General features: G+C 53.7%; 1 protein-coding gene across 13 annotated transcripts in view; it reads left to right on the forward strand.

The window, feature by feature from the left end:
• Positions 1 to 18,957, forward strand: part of KRT80 (keratin 80) — a 40,681-nt gene extending 21,724 nt beyond the window's left edge. For 11 of the 13 annotated variants that reach the window (XM_025045383.1, XM_025045379.1, XM_015588444.2 and 8 more), the window contains 8 exons: positions 2,653 to 2,861; positions 7,408 to 7,468; positions 7,756 to 7,851; positions 14,595 to 14,759; positions 15,371 to 15,496; positions 16,096 to 16,316; positions 16,801 to 16,856; positions 17,006 to 18,957. In XM_025045383.1, coding sequence (XP_024901151.1) covers positions 2,653 to 2,861; positions 7,408 to 7,468; positions 7,756 to 7,851; positions 14,595 to 14,759; positions 15,371 to 15,496; positions 16,096 to 16,316; positions 16,801 to 16,856; positions 17,006 to 17,130 — 1,059 coding nt within the window. In that variant the 3' untranslated portion in view covers positions 17,131 to 18,957. Of the gene's footprint in view, positions 1 to 2,652; positions 2,862 to 7,407; positions 7,469 to 7,755; positions 7,852 to 14,594; positions 14,760 to 15,370; positions 15,497 to 16,095; positions 16,317 to 16,800; positions 16,857 to 16,970 lie in introns of all 13 variants that reach the window. The other 2 variants (XM_015588443.2, XM_015588447.2) reach the window with 1 other exon arrangement.
• Positions 18,958 to 19,663: the final 706 nt, after the last annotated feature.

Below are 19,663 nucleotides of genomic sequence, written 5' to 3' on the forward strand. Positions count from 1 at the left end.
CCTGCTCGTCCCTACAAAAACACATGTCTCCCCCACCCTGATCTGGGCAACTCAGTTGAGTCATGATGAATTCTGCATTTCTGGGCCTCAGTTTCCTCATTTGTACAACACAAGGCAGATAGACCAGGGGTTTGCCCTCTGATACCCCTTCTAGAACTGCCACTGTGTGATCTAAGGGCAGGGGCATCAGCCAGAATAAGGAAGAAGGGGAATGAGAGATGAGTGCTCAGCAGCCTGGGCAGGTTGGTGACAATTAACCTGGCACCTCCCTAGGCCTTTGTTCCAAGAGGGAGGAGGCTTTCTGCAGGGAAGGCCCTGGGTAGGGGTTCAGTTCCATCCCCACCTACTGAGACAACAGGCAGCTCTCTCAAGGGCATCAGAGAAAGGGGGCTGCCCCAGATCTCCCACAGCCAAAATGCCCTCCGGCCGGACTGGCTGGCCAAATGTACTCCATCTCCCAGCGGCCTAGTACTACAGTATAGGGGGTTGAAGTTAGACTATGGGAAGGACTTCCTGGTGTAAAGGATTTTGTTTTTGCTCATGGGTGGAGAAAGGAGCTTCACATGTCTCCTCTCACCCCACCCTCAGTGTAAACACGGGCTCCTGCTTGTCAAAACGGAGGGAAGGTGAGGCAAGCAGATACCGCTCCCCCAATGAGCCCTCTCACACACACAAGACAGAAACCCTCTTGACTTCCATCCCTACTGAACCTGTTTGGCTGCGACTACTATAGGCTTAGGATGGCTTCGAGCAGAACTTACCAGTACAAATGGGAGTTGAGCAGGGGAATGACAGCCCACAGAGGCTATCAAAAAAATCGTCACCACGAATGTCAAGGGGCACTTCTCAAGGGCATCGAAGTATCTCATGCAAACTTGGAGAGGTGGGAAGGGCAGAGAGAAGGGCTCCCCCTTCCCCGGTGCCCAGATGCAGGAGGAACAAGAAATCTATGATGGTCCAGAGTAGCAGCCACCATCACATGGGCCTGTCCAGGAAGCTTGGCCACCAAGTTGCTATGTAACACTGGACAAGTCATTTGACTGCCCTGGGCCCCCATCTCTTCCTCTGCAAATGAAGGGTACAGACCAGCTGCTCCAAAGGCTCCTGGCTAAGATTCTGGTTCTTTTGGACTGTGATTCTGGGTGCTAGCACCAGCAGTGAGAGGGAGGAGACCTAGCTATTTGCCCATGGTCATAGGGAACGTCACTGAACTGGTTATCACCACATTCTCACGACAATGACAGCCCGCACCATACAGGCCCCAGCCGTCTCTCCTGCTTCAGTGGCCCACCCCTATCCCGGGCATCATGGGGTTAGGAACCCCAGGAGGAGAACAGATGGCTCTCAGGCTGACAGGGAGGGTAGTAGGTCAGGACAAGGGAGGAGCAGATAAGCTGAGGGCCTCATATAGGAGGGAAGGGGTGAGGCTTCCTGCAGGAAGGGAGCTGGTAGCACAACTGGAAAGGGACTGGGATGGTGGAAATGGTCGTGCCAAAGAGAGGCCGGAGCCTGGAGAGGACTGGCAGGGTGGGGAAGAGGCAGGGGGAGCCTCAGGCTGGGCTGGACTGGGAGGAGGGAAGGAGAGAACTCAAGAGGAACCCTGACAGCCTGCCAGGGGCTGGGATGTGAGCTGAGGGCTGTGGGAGCCCGTGTAGCAGTCTAAGCAGGAGAGTGTGAAGGAGGCAGAGTTTGAGAGGAGTAGCTGAGCCCAGAGCCCCCCAGTCTTTATCCTCAAGGCAAAACTGGCCCTAACTAGAGGCAGAAGCCAGCCAGGAAGGGCAAGTGGGTCCCAGGGCCTGCAGTGACCCCAGCAGCAGACAGGAGACATGTTACAGTGGTTAAGAGATTCTAAACACAAACTAACTGGATTCTACACCTGGCTCTACCACTTGATAATTGTGTGACCTTGGGCAAGTTATTTAACCTTTCTGTGGCCTTGTTTCCTCATCTGTAAAGTACAGCTAATAACAATACCTACCCCATGAGGTTGTCGTGGGGAGTTAATGAGTTAAAGATGTCAAGCCCTAGGACAGGCCTGACATCCAATAGAGGCCATATAAGCATTTGCTATTATTACTATTCCAAAGCACATCCCAGGCCCTTCTCCCAACAGCCCTCAGAGGTGGGCAGGCCAGTTGATACCATCTCCAACTTCTACCTGCTGAAACTGAGGACCGGAAAGGCTACAAGTCCACAGTTGCAGGGAAGATTCCATTTAAGTACTAACCAGGCCCTACCCTGCTGAGTTTCCAAGGCCAGATGAGACCAGACTTGTCGAGGGGGCGCAGCAGATGAGCCTCTGAGGTTCCCTGGGGTCTCCCGCCCAAGCCCCAGGCGGGCATGGAGAGCCTGTCACATTCACATTTCATTCCCCCTTCACTCATCTAGCTGGCCCTGCTCCTCCCTACGAAATCTTTGCTAACTGGCTCCGCCTCTCTCTGATTCCCTCCTATCTCACCATCTTCAGTTTGAACGATCAGTAATTGGAGATGCCACTTGAACTTGCTGAGTAAGGGCCCAGATAGGTGCAGAGAGCAGATGAGCTACCACTTCCAAGGGAAGCCTCCACGGGGGCAAGGTGGCTGGCCCAGGGCCTCTGCGCCCAACCCGTCCACACCTGGCCCTCTCACCGAAGCCTTCCTACTCGCCCAGGTGCAGGCCCTGGAGCAGCGCAACCGGCTGCTGGAGACCCGCTGGAGCTTCCTGCAGGGCCAGGGCTCTACTGCCTTTGACCTTGGGCACCTCTACGAGAAGTATCAGGGCCGGCTGCAGGAGGAACTGCGCAAAGTGAGCCAGGAGCGGGGACAGCTGGAGGCCAACCTGCTGCAGATGCTTGAGAAAGTCGAGGAGTTTCGAATCAGGTAGGGTGCGCCCTATGGGGGCTGTGGGCAGGGACTGCGAGTGGGGACCAACCTGCACTCGAGTGCAAGGTCTGGGGCACCCAAGCCAGAAAAAGAGGACACTTCTTAAAAGAACAGTTCTTTATTCCAGACATACTTATTGAGAACCTACTATGTGCCAAGTGGTATTTTAAATATTGGGGGAATATGGCAATGAATCCACAGCTTCCCTACCCCCAAACAGGGAGTCTTACGCTGAAGTCATTCTTACGATGTCTGGCAGATAAATCCTGTGCTTGCTGGGCCCACCCTGAGTACCACTGCAACCACCATCTCCTATCCCCTCCTCCCATTCCCATAAACATGCTTGCTCTCACCCACACGTCCCCTTGGCAATGGGAAATTACGTCACCAGCTAGAGCAACAGATGGGCTCCTGCTTTGGATATGCAGGAGCAGGTGCAGGCAGAGGACAGAAGTGGTAAGTTTCATTAGAATAAAGAAGCAATTCCCCCGCAGGTAGTGCACGCTGACATTAGTGGCCAACTTGGGATCTGGAGAGATGAGGGAAACACAGCCCCGGCCTGCAAGATGCTTTTACAACTTAGCAGGGCAGACAGACAGGAACAAGCTGGCAGGCAATGTGGCCCACCAGTGTGGTTAAGGGCCCAAGCTTGGGTATAGGCATTTACTCCCTGCCCCCATCCCTCCCTAGCTTTGTGATGTCGGTCAAGTTGCCTAACGTGCAAACCTCAATTTCCTTCTGTGTGGAGTGGGAAGGATGATGGCTGACACCAACTAAAGCTGCTATGAGGAAAAAGTCGGGAGTTCAGTGTGGCTATAAATGGCCATTCCTCTATCTCTTGAAGGCTGAAGTGCTCAGCACACAGTGTGGTGCTTAATAAGTTTTGCTGAACTGAATTGGCCAATCTAGAAAGGCAGACCAGGCGATTGGGTGGCTCGGAGGAGAAATGACACTCTCCGACCAGAGATGGGCCAGGGCTTCATGGACAAGGAGGCTGGGCAGACCAGAGAGGTTGTGCACCTGAACCTGGTCTCCTTGCAATGAGGTCCCCATCCAGGGTGAGGGGAGGACAGGATATGGCTTAACTCCATCCTCCTCCGCCAGTGCTTGGGCCCTACTCCAAGCCCTGCTGACCCAAGGTGAGGCCTGCTGTCTCTAGAACAGCCAGCCAACCGGGGCTGGAGGGTGGGAGCAGCCTGTCGGGAGTCCCAGAACCTGGGCTGAGGCTCAGCTTGCCCAGCACCTCTCTGCATGACCTCTCCTGCTCAGGCCGCATTCAGAAGGGATGGTCACACAGGAAACTCTCCCTACTCTGGGCCTCAGTTTCCTCATCTGTGGATCTGATTGGAACTTTCCAGCCAACAGGCCTGAGTTGGTCCTCATGGCTGGACCCCTCCCTGGCCTGGGGGCCACCTCTCCCCAGCCCTGCCCTCCCAAGTCCTAGGGAAACACATGGGAAATCTGATTGCCCATTCTGACCACGCTGGGGGAAACTGTCAGTGCACCAGAAACTGTGACTCATTTCATCGATATCTAATAGAAGCTCAAAGACTCAGAAAATGGCAAAGCTGGATGGGGGCCTGGGATCATCCTTTTAGGAGAAAGAAACACAGGCCCAGAGAGGGCAAGGGCTTGTCCTCTGTCACACAGCCATGCATGCTAAATCCCATCCCTAACCTCGGCCATCCACCTCAAGAGGCTGCTCTTGTGAGCCCAGCCAGATCACATCCATGGAGACACTTTGTAACTGGAAGTTCTGTACAAACACTACGTCTTGTTCTAATCTGTCTCAGCCCCCTCATCTGGCTTGCTGCCTGGTTTCCATCTGCTGCTTGATATTATTACTTTGGTTTAGGGCTTCTCATCCCCTCTCTGGGTAGGAAACCCACCTGAGTTGAGGGAAGCGACGCTGGAGGGCTTTGGGTCTGCAGACCAAAGCAGGGGCAGCTGCAGCCTGGCTGTGCAGAGCCTGGGGGCCTCTAGGAGCCAGGAGACGCCAGGCCAAGCCCTGACAGGGAGGGGTGTGCCCTGCCTCTACAAGGCTGATGAGATCAGCTTCACTCCTAGAAATAAACAAGTGGGAAGAGGGGTACGGGTGTGACAAGCTGAAAAGGACTGAGAACGAGTTTGGGAGCTGGTGGTTGGCAAATTGGGGATTATAGGAGAGATGGCATCACCTAAGCCTCTATAAAAATGAAGACTTTCCAAAGCTTTGACGTAGCCAGGACCCCAAAGACCAGCTAGCTGACATTTCTATTTACTAAGAATGAAGCAGAAGCCCACCTAGGCAGAACAGCTGGCCCAGCACCACACAGTACGTGATTCAGGAATGCTGCATACAGCTGTGCACGCTGTTCGCTGCACGGGAGCATCTGCGGGAGCATCTGGTTGAGGGGGCGAACCGGGGCTAAAATCCAGGGGAGTCGATGAGCAGAGAGGAGGGAAGGCTGTACAAAAGGATGGGAAAGCAGTGAGGGATAAGGAGGGGTTCGACACCTCAGAGGGCCCCCACTGGACAGCTCTCCGGAACCAAGGCAGGCAGAACTCTGCTATCCAAAGGGAAGAGGAGAAGGAAAGAGATTTGACCACAAGGCTGTGTGGGGAAGGCCAGTCAATGAGGTGTTTTTCTAGTTCGGGCTTCCCAGGCCCCTGTCCCCAGGGCAGGGAATTCCTCAGCAGACCCCAGATCTCAAAGAGAAACCTGTTCCAGTCAGCCCAGCCCTGAGGATTTGTGAAGGATGTGCAGAGAACCACCCACTCTCTCTCTGCAAAGAAGCTTCCCACAGTTTCTCTCTGAAAACGCTAGAGGCCAAGGCAGAGGGGCCGAGGGCATGGGCCTGGTGTTGGAAAGAACGGAGCTCAGGTGATCATCGTAGCAATAGATTTAGTGGGAGGCAGGTACTGTTGTGAACATTTCATGTACTAACTCATTTTGGCCTCACGACATCACCATTATCATGACTAAGGCACACTCAAGTGGCTTATCCGAGGTCACACAGCTGGTTAGCAGGGAAGCAGGATTTGAGCCCAGCTAGCCTGGCTCTGGAGCCCCATGCTTAACCAGCACACCACAGGAGCCTTCAAGCCCTCCTCTGAGTCTCCATTTTCTCATTTGTGAAATGAAACCAACAGGACGGGGACTCTGAGGGTCACGGGAGCAGGTGCAGGTGAAGTTTCTTGGGCATCTTTTTCACCCTGGTAAGCCCAGACTGCAGAACAGTCTCCCTGGCCCACCACTCCACTCCGCCCTGGTGACTTACACCCTCAGAGCCCCACACAGACTCTTGGAATCCAAGGCAGTAGCCAGAGAGAGTGCACGCTCAGCACACTGAGTTCCAGGACCCGAATGCATTGTGGGCTCTCAACCAGGCAGATCCGCTCCCCTCAGCTCCTCAGATAAGTCGATGGAAAAGAAGGCCTGAGGGGTGGCAGAAGAAAGCCTGAGGGTGGCAGGTCCAGCCAGCCTATGTGGGCGGACGATGGGTGACGCTGCCCCTGCCGTGAGGTGGGGACTGGGGCAGGCGGGCGGCTGTAATTAGAGCTGCCAGTGATTAAAGCAGTCCCTGGAGAGGAGAGAAGAAAACAGGAAGCCAAAGAATCCCCACTTCTGCTGGGGCAGCTAGGGCTGAGGGGGCAGTCTGTGGATAGCAGACGCCCACCCCAGGGAGCCCAGACAGACATCTTCACTAGAGGAAGAGGGTAAGGTCCCAGATCCCATCTCCCATCCAACAGTGTCCTTGAGGCGGACTTGAGCAAGGAGGCAAATCTGAGAAGAGATGGGATCCACCTTAGTTGAGTACTGACTATATGTCTGCCTTTGCATCAGGGGTGGACTCCGCAGCCCCCACGCACGCACACATCCCACGGTAGACAAGGGAGTTCAAGAACGAGGGGCGGAGTGACCTGCTTAAAACTACACTGGGGGTCCATCTTACTGTAAAGCCCATGCTCTTCCTGTCCTCCCTCTGGAGGGAACATGAAGGGATGGTGTCCTACCATCTAGTAGAGGGGAGAAGGGTGGGGCTGTGGGGAGGGTGAAAGTGAGAGAGAGTGAAAGATAAGCAGAATGCTTGGTGCAGACTTGACCAAAGGTACAGCTTATTTGAAACTGAGACTCCTGTGGGAGGAGACAGGAAAAAGAAAAGAGAACAAAGTATCAGAGTGAAAAGGCCGCACAATCAGGAGAGGCTTCGTGGCAGAGATGAATGTGGAGCAGAGCCAGGAAAGGAACAGATGCCACTAGGAGAGGACTGGCTGATTGTCAGGAAAGAGAACAAGTTTGCTTGCTTCCCCAGAGCCAACATTGGGATATCATGGGGGAGAGGGCTTGTGTCATAGAAGACGGGGGCTCTATCTGTCTGAAGGAAGGACCGCTTTTTTCTAATTGGCACAGTGTACCAAATGCGCTCACAGCAGAGGCCCTGATCCCCACCCAAGGAGGGTTAACCAAACCCCAGGCCCCTGCCACGTCCGGCTAAACAGCCTCTCTCTCCCTCCTCTCCTCTCTCTCCCTCCTCTCTTCTCTCTCCTTCCTCACTCCCAGGTATGAAGATGAGATCTCCAAGCGCACAGACATGGAGTTTACCTTCGTCCAGCTGAAGAAGGTAGCCTGCCCAGCCTGCCCCAGGGAATCCTTCCTCATGGACCAACTGCCTACTTTCCCTCCAGATCCCTAAGCAAAGCCCTCAAAGGCCTGAGTCCCAGAACCACAGATAGGCAGACAGACAGAGAGATACCTGCCCCCACCCTGCTCATCCTCTCAGCTTCTGAGCCAGGTCTCCTCTGAGAATCACCCCCATCTCACCCAGGAAGCAAAGGCTCCCCCTCCACTCCTGCCCTGGGATGCCTCAACTCTCCCTCTCCCATCACTCACCACTGTACCCACCCCCAGGACCTGGATGCAGAGTGTCTTCGACGGACCGAACTGGAGACCAAGTTAAAAGGCCTACAGAGCTTTGTGGAGCTGATGAAAACCATCTATGAGCAGGTGAGAAGACAGGGCCAGTGTCCTGCTGAGCCAAGAGCTGATGGGTCCATGGCCCAGGGGTGCAGGGGAGGGAAGGGCAATCCAGTGGGATGTGGAACCTTCACAGTCACTCACTGTTTCCGGCCACAATTGTAAGGATTCCCTAAACTCCTTCCTGCACTACCGTCAATAATCCAACATTTTCACTCATTACTCATTTCATGGAGCATGGGCAGGTTCCCAAAAGACCACTCTCTCAGGGAGAACCTGTGCCTTTTGTGTGCAGAAGTGCTGAGGGCACATAGGGGACCAGGTGCATCTGGACGAGGCTCAGGATGTGGCCTCAGAGCAGGAAACCAGGGGTCTCAAATGGCCACTCTTATTGAACTAATCTATCCCTGCAGCCTAACTCTCAAGCGCCCACAGTTCCAGCTCTGATGGTAGAACACACGTCGCACTTCCCTATTCGGGGCCAAGGCAGAGAAAACCTGTAGTTGGATTCTCTGGTTCCCAGACAAAACTAGATTTTGCACAACAAAAATGACCCAGTCAAATGCAGACAGAGGAGCCTCCAGACATTCTCATTTGTCCCTAAGTCCTCAGCCGAGCCTAAGGGGACAAGGGCCCAGTAAGGCCTAGTACATTGCAGGTGCAGTCAGCAGATGGCCCCTGCTGCTGGCTGCTGGACGCCACCCCTCTGATCCATTCTATCTTCTGGGCCTCCTTTGGGATCTGTGGTTCCCTCTCTACACCCCTTGTTTCAGGGACAAGGAGGTATAGGGGTGATGCTTCGATTCAGCTGTGAGTAGGCAGAACCATTGTTGGAGATGACAGGACTTGGCAGCCTATATGCTGCAGACTGCTGGTGCCAAGCTATGGCAACACGGCTAAGATTAGGGCAGGGATCAAAGTCGCCACTGCAATCAAAAAATTCTGCTGCAATGGCCCTAGGGGCTGCTGACCTTGACTTCATGGCCTCGTCCTCTAGAGAGGGAGATTGGGCCTCATGGCTGCCACAGCCACACCCCTTCCATCAGACTCAGCCCCCAGATGGGGTTTCTGTGGGCCTGAGCCCTGTTTGTGGCCATGGGAGGTAGCAGAGCAGAGAGAATACCGTGGCCCTTGGGAACAGCAGGGAGGCAGACCTCCCAAGCAGACCACCCACATCAGCCACGGTGAAGAGCTTCATGTCCCTGGCAGAGTCCTCCACAGGCAAGCCAAGCCCTTTGTGGATGAACCAGGGGCACCACTGATTGGCTTGAGAGGCAGGTTAGTGGCTCCTCTGCCTAAACTCACTGTGGGTCTAGCCCAGGCAGACATCAGCAAGACCAGTGTGTCCAAATCTGCCCTCTGCACTGTTTGCCCACATCTCAGCAAGCCCAGGGCCCAAGTTCTAAGCCAAGGCAGAGGTTCTGCAAGTATGGAGACGTAGCTGGAGGAAGGCCAGGCATAACCTACGATAACCTGAGCATTGCCAGAGTCACAGCCCCAAAACTCCTTAGCCCCTGGCTCCATGTAGATTTTACAGCCCTTGGACCTCAATCCTGACTATATCTTTTTTTCTTTTTCTTTTTTATACCATTTCTGTGACTTTGGACAAGCTATTTCTCTACTCTGTGCCTCAGTTTCCTCACCTATAACACGGGATGAGTAATAGTTCCAGGCTCATGGGGTTGTGACGAGGACTAACAAATGTTTAACAAATGTTTTCTGCACGCCTGCTAGGTGCTAGGCACTGATATCACAGCAGTGAACAGGACGGCCAAAGTTCCTGCTCTCAGGAGGGGACAGGTAGTAAGCAAGTAAACAAACATCTGAACAAGATGATTTTGGAGGGTGAAAAGTGCTGGACTGCAAAGAAAGCAAGTGATGAGATAGTGCTGGAGGGAGGGGAAAGCGTCAGACCCCAAGGTCAGGGGAGGTCTCAGAGGAGGTGCAAGCCAGAGGAGGCCCAGGAAGATCCAGCCCAGTAGAGATGTGAGGAGGCTGTGGGCGGAAGGAAGAGCTGTGCAAAGCACCTATAGCAGGAGTGAGTTTGGTGATAAAAGGGAGAGAAAGAAGCAGCTGTGGCTAGAGCAGAGCGGCCAGGGGTCAGCTCACGTAGGGCCTTGGGCCCTGAGCTGGGCTTTGGACCTTATTCTAAGTGTGACAGGCAGCCCTTGGTGGGTACTGGGGAGGATACTGCAGAGGGGGTGAAGGATATGGCTTGTGCTGGTATAAGGTTGCTATGGAGAAGGGACTGCAGTGAAATGTCGTAGGTTCTCAGGGCATTAGAGCAGTTACTATTACTTTGAGAGGCAGCAAGGTGCAGGTTGGTGTTAGGACGTGAGGTCTGCGTTTCTCTCCATGTTCCGCCACAGACTGAGAAGCCAATACTGACCCTTTGCTAAAAAGTTTCCCCATACCAGTGGAGTCTCTAAGCCGGCACTAATGGAAATGTAACGTGAGCCACATATGTCATGTATTTTAAATAATTTTATACATAATTATGTAACTTAATAATTTTAAGTTTTCTAGCAGCCATATTTTTAAAAAAGGAAATAGAAAAAATTAATGTTAATAATATATTTTATTTAGCCCGATATATCCAAAATATGATTATTCAACATGTAATCAATATAAAAAATGAATGGGCTATTTTACATTCTTTTTCTCATACTAAACCTTCAAAATCTGGTGTGTATTTTATACTTAAGCTCATCTCAGTTCTGATTAGCCACATTTCAAGTGCTCACAACCACATATGGCTGGGCTAGTGGTTACCACATCAGACAAAGCAAGTCAAAGCAGAGGAAGGTGTTAGCCACGGCCACCTCAGGTGGAAGAAAACCATGGCTGACATCAGTAGCCCCAGGAGGGCTGGACATGCTGGTTTCCACTTTGGAGCGACACACACACACACACATGCACGCACGCACGCACGCACGCACGATAGAAATAAGGCCTGAAAGCCTTTCCCAGGAGCCGAAGTCCATGGGCTGCTCAGGGCCCCATCTACTGCTACAGCCTCTTGAGCAACCCCTGCCCCTCACTTCCAAGTACACAGGCTAATGAGAGAAGCCTGGGCTGACAGGCTCACATTCCCCTTCAGCTTCCAAGGTACTCTCCAGCTCCAGAGGGCATTTGGGGCCTGGCTGCAACCAGCCAGAACGACGCCTGCCCCACCCATAAACTCTGGTTCCAGGGAGATTAGCTAGCAATCTGCTGACAACCCCCTGCAGTCGGGCACACCTCCTGGGATGCAGATCACTGCATGGAGAGCCTGACATGGGTAAGCTACTTTGGAGCCTGCCTGGAGGTGCCTTGGGGAGGCTGCTCCAGGAATGGGCTGCTCTTCTCCTGGACACTTTGCCCCAGCTCCATCACCTTCTCCAGTTATGACAGTATCCCTAGCTATTATTTAATGCAGGCCTACTACATCCCAGGCACTGTGTTAAGTGCTTTACAAATAGAATCTCATTTAATCCTCACACTCTATGAAGTAGGGATAATGATTAAGAGAACACAGACTTTAGAGCAGCTTGGCTTTGAATCCTGGCTCAGTAATTACACGAACTCGGGAACAGGTTCTTTTATGCCTCAATTTCCCCATCTGTAAAAGAGGGAAAATAATAGTGCCCGGCTCACTGGCCTGTTGTGAAAATTTATTTTGTTAGTATATCCTGAAGCCCTTGCTGTGGCACATGGTAAGCATTTCTAAACATTAGCTGGTTTTAGTTTTATAATTATACCCATTTTACAGATGAAAAAACTGAGGCTCAGAGAGGTTTAAAACCTTGGCCAGGTTACCCAGCTCATACAAGGTGGTGGTATTCAGATCCCAATGCCATTATACACTGTATTTTACCGAGCGGCACTAAGCTACCCCCTCAGAGTCACTGTCTACACTGACCTGTGGGTCACACACGTGGCGGCGTCCTCAGGCTCTGGCTCCCAAGAGAAGCTCTAAACTTTACTTCAGCTTAATTCTTTCCAACTTGGGGGTGCACATCCCATGGTGGCACTTCCACACCATACAAGGCAGCATTGTTATACCTTCTGCAGCTCCAAGGGGCTGGCACGTCTGAACAGGTCTGTAGGTGTTCTAAACCCTCCATTTCCTGCTTCTGTTTACCAAGCTTGCGCTTACCCTGCCTCTTTCTAGAAAGGATCTGAGGCTGCTCCATCAGCTGTGTTTTGCCAGTCCCTCACCCTGACCGGGGAAGCCTTCCCACCATGTGTTCTGACAGCGCCCTGGCCTTTTCCTGGCCCATAACAAATGCCAACTTAGGCCTGGGCTAGAAGTGCCAATGGAGGGCTTTACCTGAAACTCCCCATGCCCACTGACCCCCACAATTTGTTGACCAAAGGAGCCCCAAAGCTGCATCTCTGAAACTGTCCACAGCCAACCAGTCCTTGCCAGGATGTCAGTTCCACGTGGGAAATGTTAGTCTCCGAGGATGAGCGGGAGTAGTAGAGGTAGGGCATGAGTCCGTAGGCACCATGCCATATTCTGGCATGGGTCAGGCTCTCCCCTGCTTTTGCACAGAGATCTCTTAAGTTCATTTGAAGATCAACCAAAACTCCTGGTCGGGAAACCGCCAAGGGGCAGTTAGCTGGCCTCTAGGCTCAGGGTCCTGCCGGTTCCCAGGCAGAGACAGGTTGCCGCCAGAGGGGCTTAAGGATGCCCACCACTCCTTTTCTAGGAGCTGATCCTTGTCACCAGGGATGCTAGTGGGCAGCTCAGGCAGGGAGCAGACAGGGAGACGGCAGCCTCCCTCAGCTGGCCTCGTGGCTACTCATGTGGCTCCAGCTGCCCTGGGCCCTGCAGTCTACGACTACGGGGAGTCAAGCTGCAGGTCAGAAGTACCGGCTTCTGCAGGCGGACACCAGAGACTCAACTACAACCTCTTTGATGGACAGAGGGTCAAGGGGCGGGAAGCCAAAGTCAGGAACCAGGGTCAGAATGAGGTCATGAGCCAAAACTGAACCTGTATCCAAGCAGGCCTCCAGATCCAACTGCCAGCTTTCAGAAATGCAGGGGCAGAGGAGCATGATAAACACCAGCCCACGATGTGACAAGTAAAATCTAGACTATGGGGGATGCTACAAGGCAAGCAACCTGATGTTTTCAATTTAAAAAAAAAAAAAGAGAGAGAGAGAGAAAGAGAAAGAGAGAGAGAGGGATGGAGGGAGTATCTATAGAATAAGAGACTTAGAGAATATGGATTGATTGCAATGTATGGACCTTGTTTGGATCCTGGTTCAAACAAACAAGTTAACATATATATGTATATATACCAGAAAAATGGGAACACGGACCAAAATTTGATGAATGAAGTGGGGGGTCAGGGCTGGACTGTGAATGCCAGAATGTGTAACTGTAAGTCCCTGGCCCTCACCCTCTCTCCTCCAGATGACATCCACCCCCACCTCCCAGGGCACCTGCCCCACCCTCCATGCTCCACGGAGGCCTCAGCCACCTGACTCACTCTATACAATGCTGGCCACCAACACTCTGCTTCTGCCCCCTCCTCCTCCTTCCCAATGGGCAAGCAGATCCTGGCAGTTATTTAGCACACCCAGGGAAAGCAGCCCAGGGCTTGAGAGGTGACACCTTGCAGCCCCTTCTGAAGACCCCTGACCCCACCTGCCTCTCTACGCACCCCTGAGCATTCAGGCCAGAAGCTGTCAGGCATGATAGAAAGCCATTCTGGGGAGGAAAGACAGACAGGGGCTTCAGCAGAAACAGCAAAGGGCTCTGGGCTCACAGCTTTTTACATAACCTCTTCGTGCCGCAGTTTCTTTCCTGTCTGTAATCTGGGGCTAGCTCTCATGCCAGCCTGGTGAGGATGAAACGTGAGGCTGCCTGGAAAGCACTTAGCCCACAGCCAGGCCTAGAATGAGCTCCTGGTGAAACAGGAGGCTTGACCACTTGCAGGGGTCTCTGAGGATGGGGATTGGCATGTTCTAAGCAGAGAAGAAGACAGAGGAGGGACACAGAGGGGTCCAAAATGATAGGGAGAAGATAAAGAATATTAAGGCCAAGTCTTATTGTTGCTGGGCAAGCCCCTCAGCTAGATGAGGAGGGGGCAGTGAGTCTTCAGAGTGACCCTGAAGTCACCTTAGCCTTGGCCTCTGGTGGGGTGGTGGGGCGGGGTATATGGGGAGTAGAGGCTTGTCAGCCTCTAGCCCCGCTCCTGCCCCTCATCATCCATGAGCTTTCATTCTAACATTTATTCAACAAACTGAGATGCTCCCTTGCCCGATATGGGGGATCTGGAGATGAAATGGCTCTGCCAGATCCTCAAGGAGCTCCCCATCCAAGGAAGGAGGCGAAGCTGCACACCACTGAGCCATAATGATGCAGCAATGAGCAAAAGGGACAACTTCCCCGGGCCCAGACATCCTGGGCCTTTTTGGATCAGCCAGGAGGAAGGTGTCCCACCCTGGGAGGGGGCCACAGCATAGACGGTGGGGAAAAGGTGAAAAGGAATAAGGCTGGTAGGGTGGACCTCTGGGGCCAAGAGTCCTCCCTGAGTCCCTCTCCTCCGCTCAGAGAGAGAGGCCAAAGGGTGGGCGAGTAGGGGGGGCGAGATGCTTCCCTAGTACAAGCTGAGAGGCATGGTGGGGAGGCATTTATGTTTTGATCATCTCTCTAGGGAGACAGAGTAGCCCACCCTGCACCCACCCTGGGGATAAAGAGACAATGGGGGACTATGGAGGGCTGAGGGTCAGGTGCCCCCCGCACCGGCCCTGAGCCCCCCATGTCTGTGCCTGGCCAGGAGCTAAAGGACTTGGCAGCCCAAGTGAAGGATGTGTCAGTGACCGTGGGCATGGACAGCCGCTGCCACATCGACCTGAGTGGCATCGTGGAGGAGGTGAAAGCCCAGTATGATGCCATCGTGGCTCGCAGCCTGGAGGAGGCCAAGGCATACTCCCGGAGCAAGGTTTGGGGCTGTCAGCACTGGGTAGACGGAGGCAGCCAGGACAGGAGGGGCTGCACTAGCCATGGCTGAGGTTGCCTTCAGCTGTGTGCGAAGATTCTGGGACAAAGGAACAGGGAAGCAACGGGGGGACCATAGCAGTTGGCTCACTCTATGGGGTATAGAGAATTAGAGAGCCCAGCACTGTGCTGGGTTTCAGCTGTGTGCGAAGATTCTGGGACAAAGGAATAGGGAAGCAAGGGGCGGGGGGACCATAGCAGTTGGCTCACAGGGAGGTATAGAGAATTAGAGAGCCCAGCACTGTGCTGGGCCCCAAGGGGTAACAGGGGCAGGGAGAGCCCACAGTCTGCATCCTTCAGAAGCTGGCGGTGCTGCTACCCAGCAATGCCTGGCCAGGTACGGGCACAGCCCATGGGGCTCAGTCTAGGGCAGTCAGGAGGAGGACACGGTGGGGGAGGAGACGGAGAGAGGCTGCCCTGGAATGGTGGCTACAGAGGAGGAGGTGAGGCTTGGGGTGGGGGAGAGAAAAAAGGGCAGCAAGAGGTGATGGATGGGGGGCCCTGGGAGGAACACAATGAGCAGTCCCTCACCATCACGTCCTCTACGCCCTCCAGCTGGAGGAGCAGGTTGCCTGCTCAGCTGAGTTTGGGAAAAGCCTCCAGAATAGCCGCAGCGAGATCGCTGACCTCAACGTACGCATTCAGAAGCTCCGATCCCAGATCCTCTCCATCAAGAGCCACGTGAGTTCTGGAGGACCCACCTGGAGGTGGCGCAGGGAGGAGTGCAAGGACTCATACTGTCCCACACTCACAAATGCTGAGTACACGCAAGACCCAACTGAGTGACCTGGGCAGGTCACTTAGCACTTCTGTGCCTCAGTTTCCTCAACGGTCCTCCTAAGATAGCTATGGGGATCACATAAGCTTTGCACGTGAAAGTGCTCTGTAAACTGGCCAGGGCTGTTGGAACGTTAGAGCGCCCCACCACCACACATACCCAGAGCCCACCGCCTCCCGACAGCTATACAGAGAGAAGGGCGTAGAGGCCTAAACCCTGGCTTCCAGCCAACTCAAGGCTTTAGAGCAAGTGCCGCCCTGTAAGGACAGCTGGGACAGGCTCCTTTGGGGGCTTGTGGTACTTCTCTCTTTGGCAGCCTTCAGAAAGTATCTCCTTAGGTCTCACTGAACCCCCTCTTGCTGCAGTGCAACCCATTACCAGCCCAGGAATGCGTTGTTTAGTCCTCTGTCCCCCAAGCACAGAGGTAGCCTCCTGGCCCTGGCCCACTCTCCCTCCCACCCCTGCTCACTGAGCCTTTCCAACTCTGTTCTCCTGGCTGCAGTGCCTGAAACTGGAGGAGAACATCAAAGAGGCCGAGGAGCAGGGGGAGCTGGCCTTCCAGGACGCCAAGGCCAAGCTGGCCCAGCTGGAGGATGCCCTGCATCAGGCCAAGAAGGACATGGCGCGGCAGCTGCGCGAGTACCAGGAGCTCATGAACACCAAGCTGGCCCTGGACATCGAGATCGCCACCTACCGGAAGCTGGTGGAGGGCGAGGAGAGCCGGTGAGGGGTGGGGCCGGCGGGGTGGGGCTGGAGGAAAGGGAGGCCTGAAGGACCAGCCCCCACACAAAACCAGCCTGCCCCTCTGGCACAGTACTGTGAGCCTGGCAGGCCTGAGTTCCTGTCCTGACTCAGCCACTTCTGAACTGGGACTTTGGCCCAAGTCCATTAAATTCTCAGTTTTCCCATCTGGAAAATGGGCTAATTATAAACATGGCCCACCTGAGGAGAAGAGGATTAATATGATTCTATATGCAAATGCCTGTCACAAACAAGCGCTCAGTATATACTAGTCATTTATACAGGGGAGAAGGGACAGAGGCCCAGAGAGGACAACCTGGCTGGCCAGGGTCACACAGCAGGGCAGCCCAGGGCTGGGAGTGACAATCAAGAATTGCCCTCCACCTGCCAGTCCCCAGGCCCCCAATCCCAGGGGAACATAAGCCACAGGCTCCCTTCACATCCCACCATTTCCCACCTTTCCCAGGATGGACTTGCCTTCAGCAGCCATGGTTAGCACTGTGCAATCCAGATCCAGAACTGGTGAGTCTGTTTGCCCCTAGAACCCATGACGAGGAAGGCGACGAGGGAGGAGGCGGGGTAAGGGGGAGGTCACGAGTCTAAAAACATCATTTTAAGTGGCTCCCATACCTCCAGCCCCTTCTCTCCCCCACCCCTTGTGTTCCCTGTAGTTGCTTCCAAGTCTCACCTCTCGAGAGCCCCCTCCCGGAAGAAGAAGAACAGCAGGGGCCATGTGATCAAAGTCACCGAAATGTCAGAGAAGTTCTTCTTGCAGGAGTCAGAGACCTCAGAATAAGGCAGCTGGACTCCAGGAGCCCCATGTCACTCCGCTGCAGCAAGACTCAAGAAAACAGCTTGGGGCCTCTAGGTTGGGAGGGGAAACAAACCTGATCCTGAACAGAGAGTTCGAAACAATGATTCTTCCTGGGGGTGCCAGGGGTGGGACAGGACTGTCACCAGCTATTCAGAATCACTGTGCTCCATATGAATATTCACAACCCCACCTGTCCAACCTCTGGCCAGAAGTTTCCTGACTGGAAAACTGGAATTGGGGTCAGTTTTGTCTCTACCTCCTCATTTCTCTGAGACTCCTCCCCTAACAGAGGGCTCTGACCAAGGTCCCTTTGACCCTTCTGCCCAACCCTTGCCCTAAACTCACATCTCAAGTCTTGCCTTTGCCTCAGCCTCGAGGCCAGTGCCCTTGCTTGCCCAGCTCCAGCCGGCTGTGGACCAGAGGCTGATGAGTTCTGCTTGGGCCCCTCCTCATATCTGAAGTCCCGTGGAGACTGGGTCCTGAGCGTCCCTGGCTGTCCTGCACCACCTGGGCTCCCCAGAGACCTGACAGGAGTGAAGGGAAGTGCCTCTCTGGGTAGTTGGGACCTGAGCCTGGACCTCTGAGATCGGCCCAGACACCTGTGCTTCTTCCCTCCTCCCGCGGAGTCCTCCCAGCAGGTCACAGTCAGAATTAGACAGGCTGCTCAGCCAGCTCCCAGAACCTTCTCCAGAAGCTTTTCGTGCTTTGATGAGCTCCTTGGGGAGAAGGCTGATGGCAGCCCGAGACCAGGCACGGGAATCAGACCCTCCCTTCTCCTCCCTGCCGTCCTGGGGTTCACTACCCTACCCTGGATCTCAGCTCTCTGCCCCCGACCCAGGTTTTTCCAAGCCCGAAACCTGACTTCGGTGCATCAGGCCCTGTAGACCCCTAGCCCCATCCCAGCCATGAAACTGCAGGCCTATTTCTCATGAATCGCTTCTCAGGGTCTCTGTTCTTCCCATCAGGATAAACAGCCTGGCCCTGCTCTCCTTTGCATCCATCAAGGAGCCCAGGAACACCCCAAACCTGCGGGTTAGAGCTCCTGCCTTTTCTTCCCCCTGTGCTCCCCTTCTTCCATGTCCTCTCCCCTGTCTCTGGCAGGGCCATGAAGAAGGCACAGTCCAGGCTGGTCTGGAAGCTTCTGAGCCCTTGAGTTCATGCCGAGGCATCCCAATGACACCGAAGAGAAATTCTGCATCCAACAAGATTTGGGGATGGGAGGAGTGCTCTTCTTTTTTCCTCTTGGCTCTTACCTTTGGGGCTCACAGGGGGATCCTGGCAGCTCTAGCCTCCCACTCCACAGCTACCTCCTCTCCTTCCCTCTTCTCTCCCTACGTGCCCCTTGCCTCCCCTCCTCTTCTAGCCCCAGTCTTTGATTTATTCATCTCCTTTTCCAGGAGGCCTTGGCCCCTCCTAAGCCTCAAGCTCCTCCAGCCCTGTGTGGGGTTGCTGAAAGGCTACTACTGACTCTCTCAGGCTGGAGGGAATTCAGACATATACTCAGCCCTGGAAGTCCCAAAGGATGCTGATTGCTGCTTTTTCTCCGCTATTTATTGGTTTCCAAGGGAGCAAATCCTCAGTGGGGATACAAGATATATAAAATATATGTATATTATTTTTTCATAACTTATGTGGCTTTTAACTTATTGCTTCCCTTCCTTTTTCTGCATAATCAGTGGTATATATTATACTATCTGGATAGACGACACATACCCCAGCCCCTCCACCTGACCAGCTGACTATTTGTGAGCAAGGCCCCCTTTCCCTGCCAAGGGATGAATAAAGTGTTAAGATTTGTTCATGGATAAAGCTGTGTGTCTGCTTTTATCTCTTGGGATTTGTCTGTTACTTGTCAAACAGGTTGACTGTGGGACTTTGGGAATTCTCCAGTTATGGAGAAAGGGGGCCAGGGACCTAATTATACCTTCAGACCAACGTGACCTGGACACAGAAAGGTCACCTGCCCCACAACCCTACAAGGAGACTGTACCAGTGTTGACCTACGTTCCCAGTGACTCCTGACATGTCCAGGCACCACGTGGCCGCCTTAGCAAGCACAGACGTGGGGGATTTCCCCAAGTGGTGGCGGGTTCCTCCTCAAGCACAACTGTGGGGGTTGACACAGCCCAGAATATATTCTGATGGGTACAGGCCTAATCCTGCCAAATCAAATTTTAGATCAACAAACAAGAATTAAGGACCTTCTCCAAGCCCAGCCCTGTGCTAGGACATCTACGATTGTTCCCCACCCCTTCACCTTAGGAAGTTCACAAACAGGTTGAGAGAGAAGCCATCTACTCAAGATAGCCATCCTGGACTTCCTAGCCAAGTAAAGAAGGTCAGAGAAGAGAGGGGCTTGTGCGGGGAACCCAGGAATCAGAACAAGCTGCTGATTCCGAGGAAGTGACTAGATAGACTGAAGAAAGAACAGGTGTCTCAAGGACAAGAATCAAGGGGGCAAAGAAGGGACTTCAAAGTATTGAGACCTCAGATAAATGAGCCCCTTTGCTCCTCT

This window comes from Pteropus alecto, unplaced genomic scaffold, assembly GCF_000325575.1.
Source record: "Pteropus alecto unplaced genomic scaffold, ASM32557v1 scaffold220, whole genome shotgun sequence".
Lineage (NCBI taxonomy): Eukaryota > Metazoa > Chordata > Mammalia > Chiroptera > Pteropodidae > Pteropus > Pteropus alecto.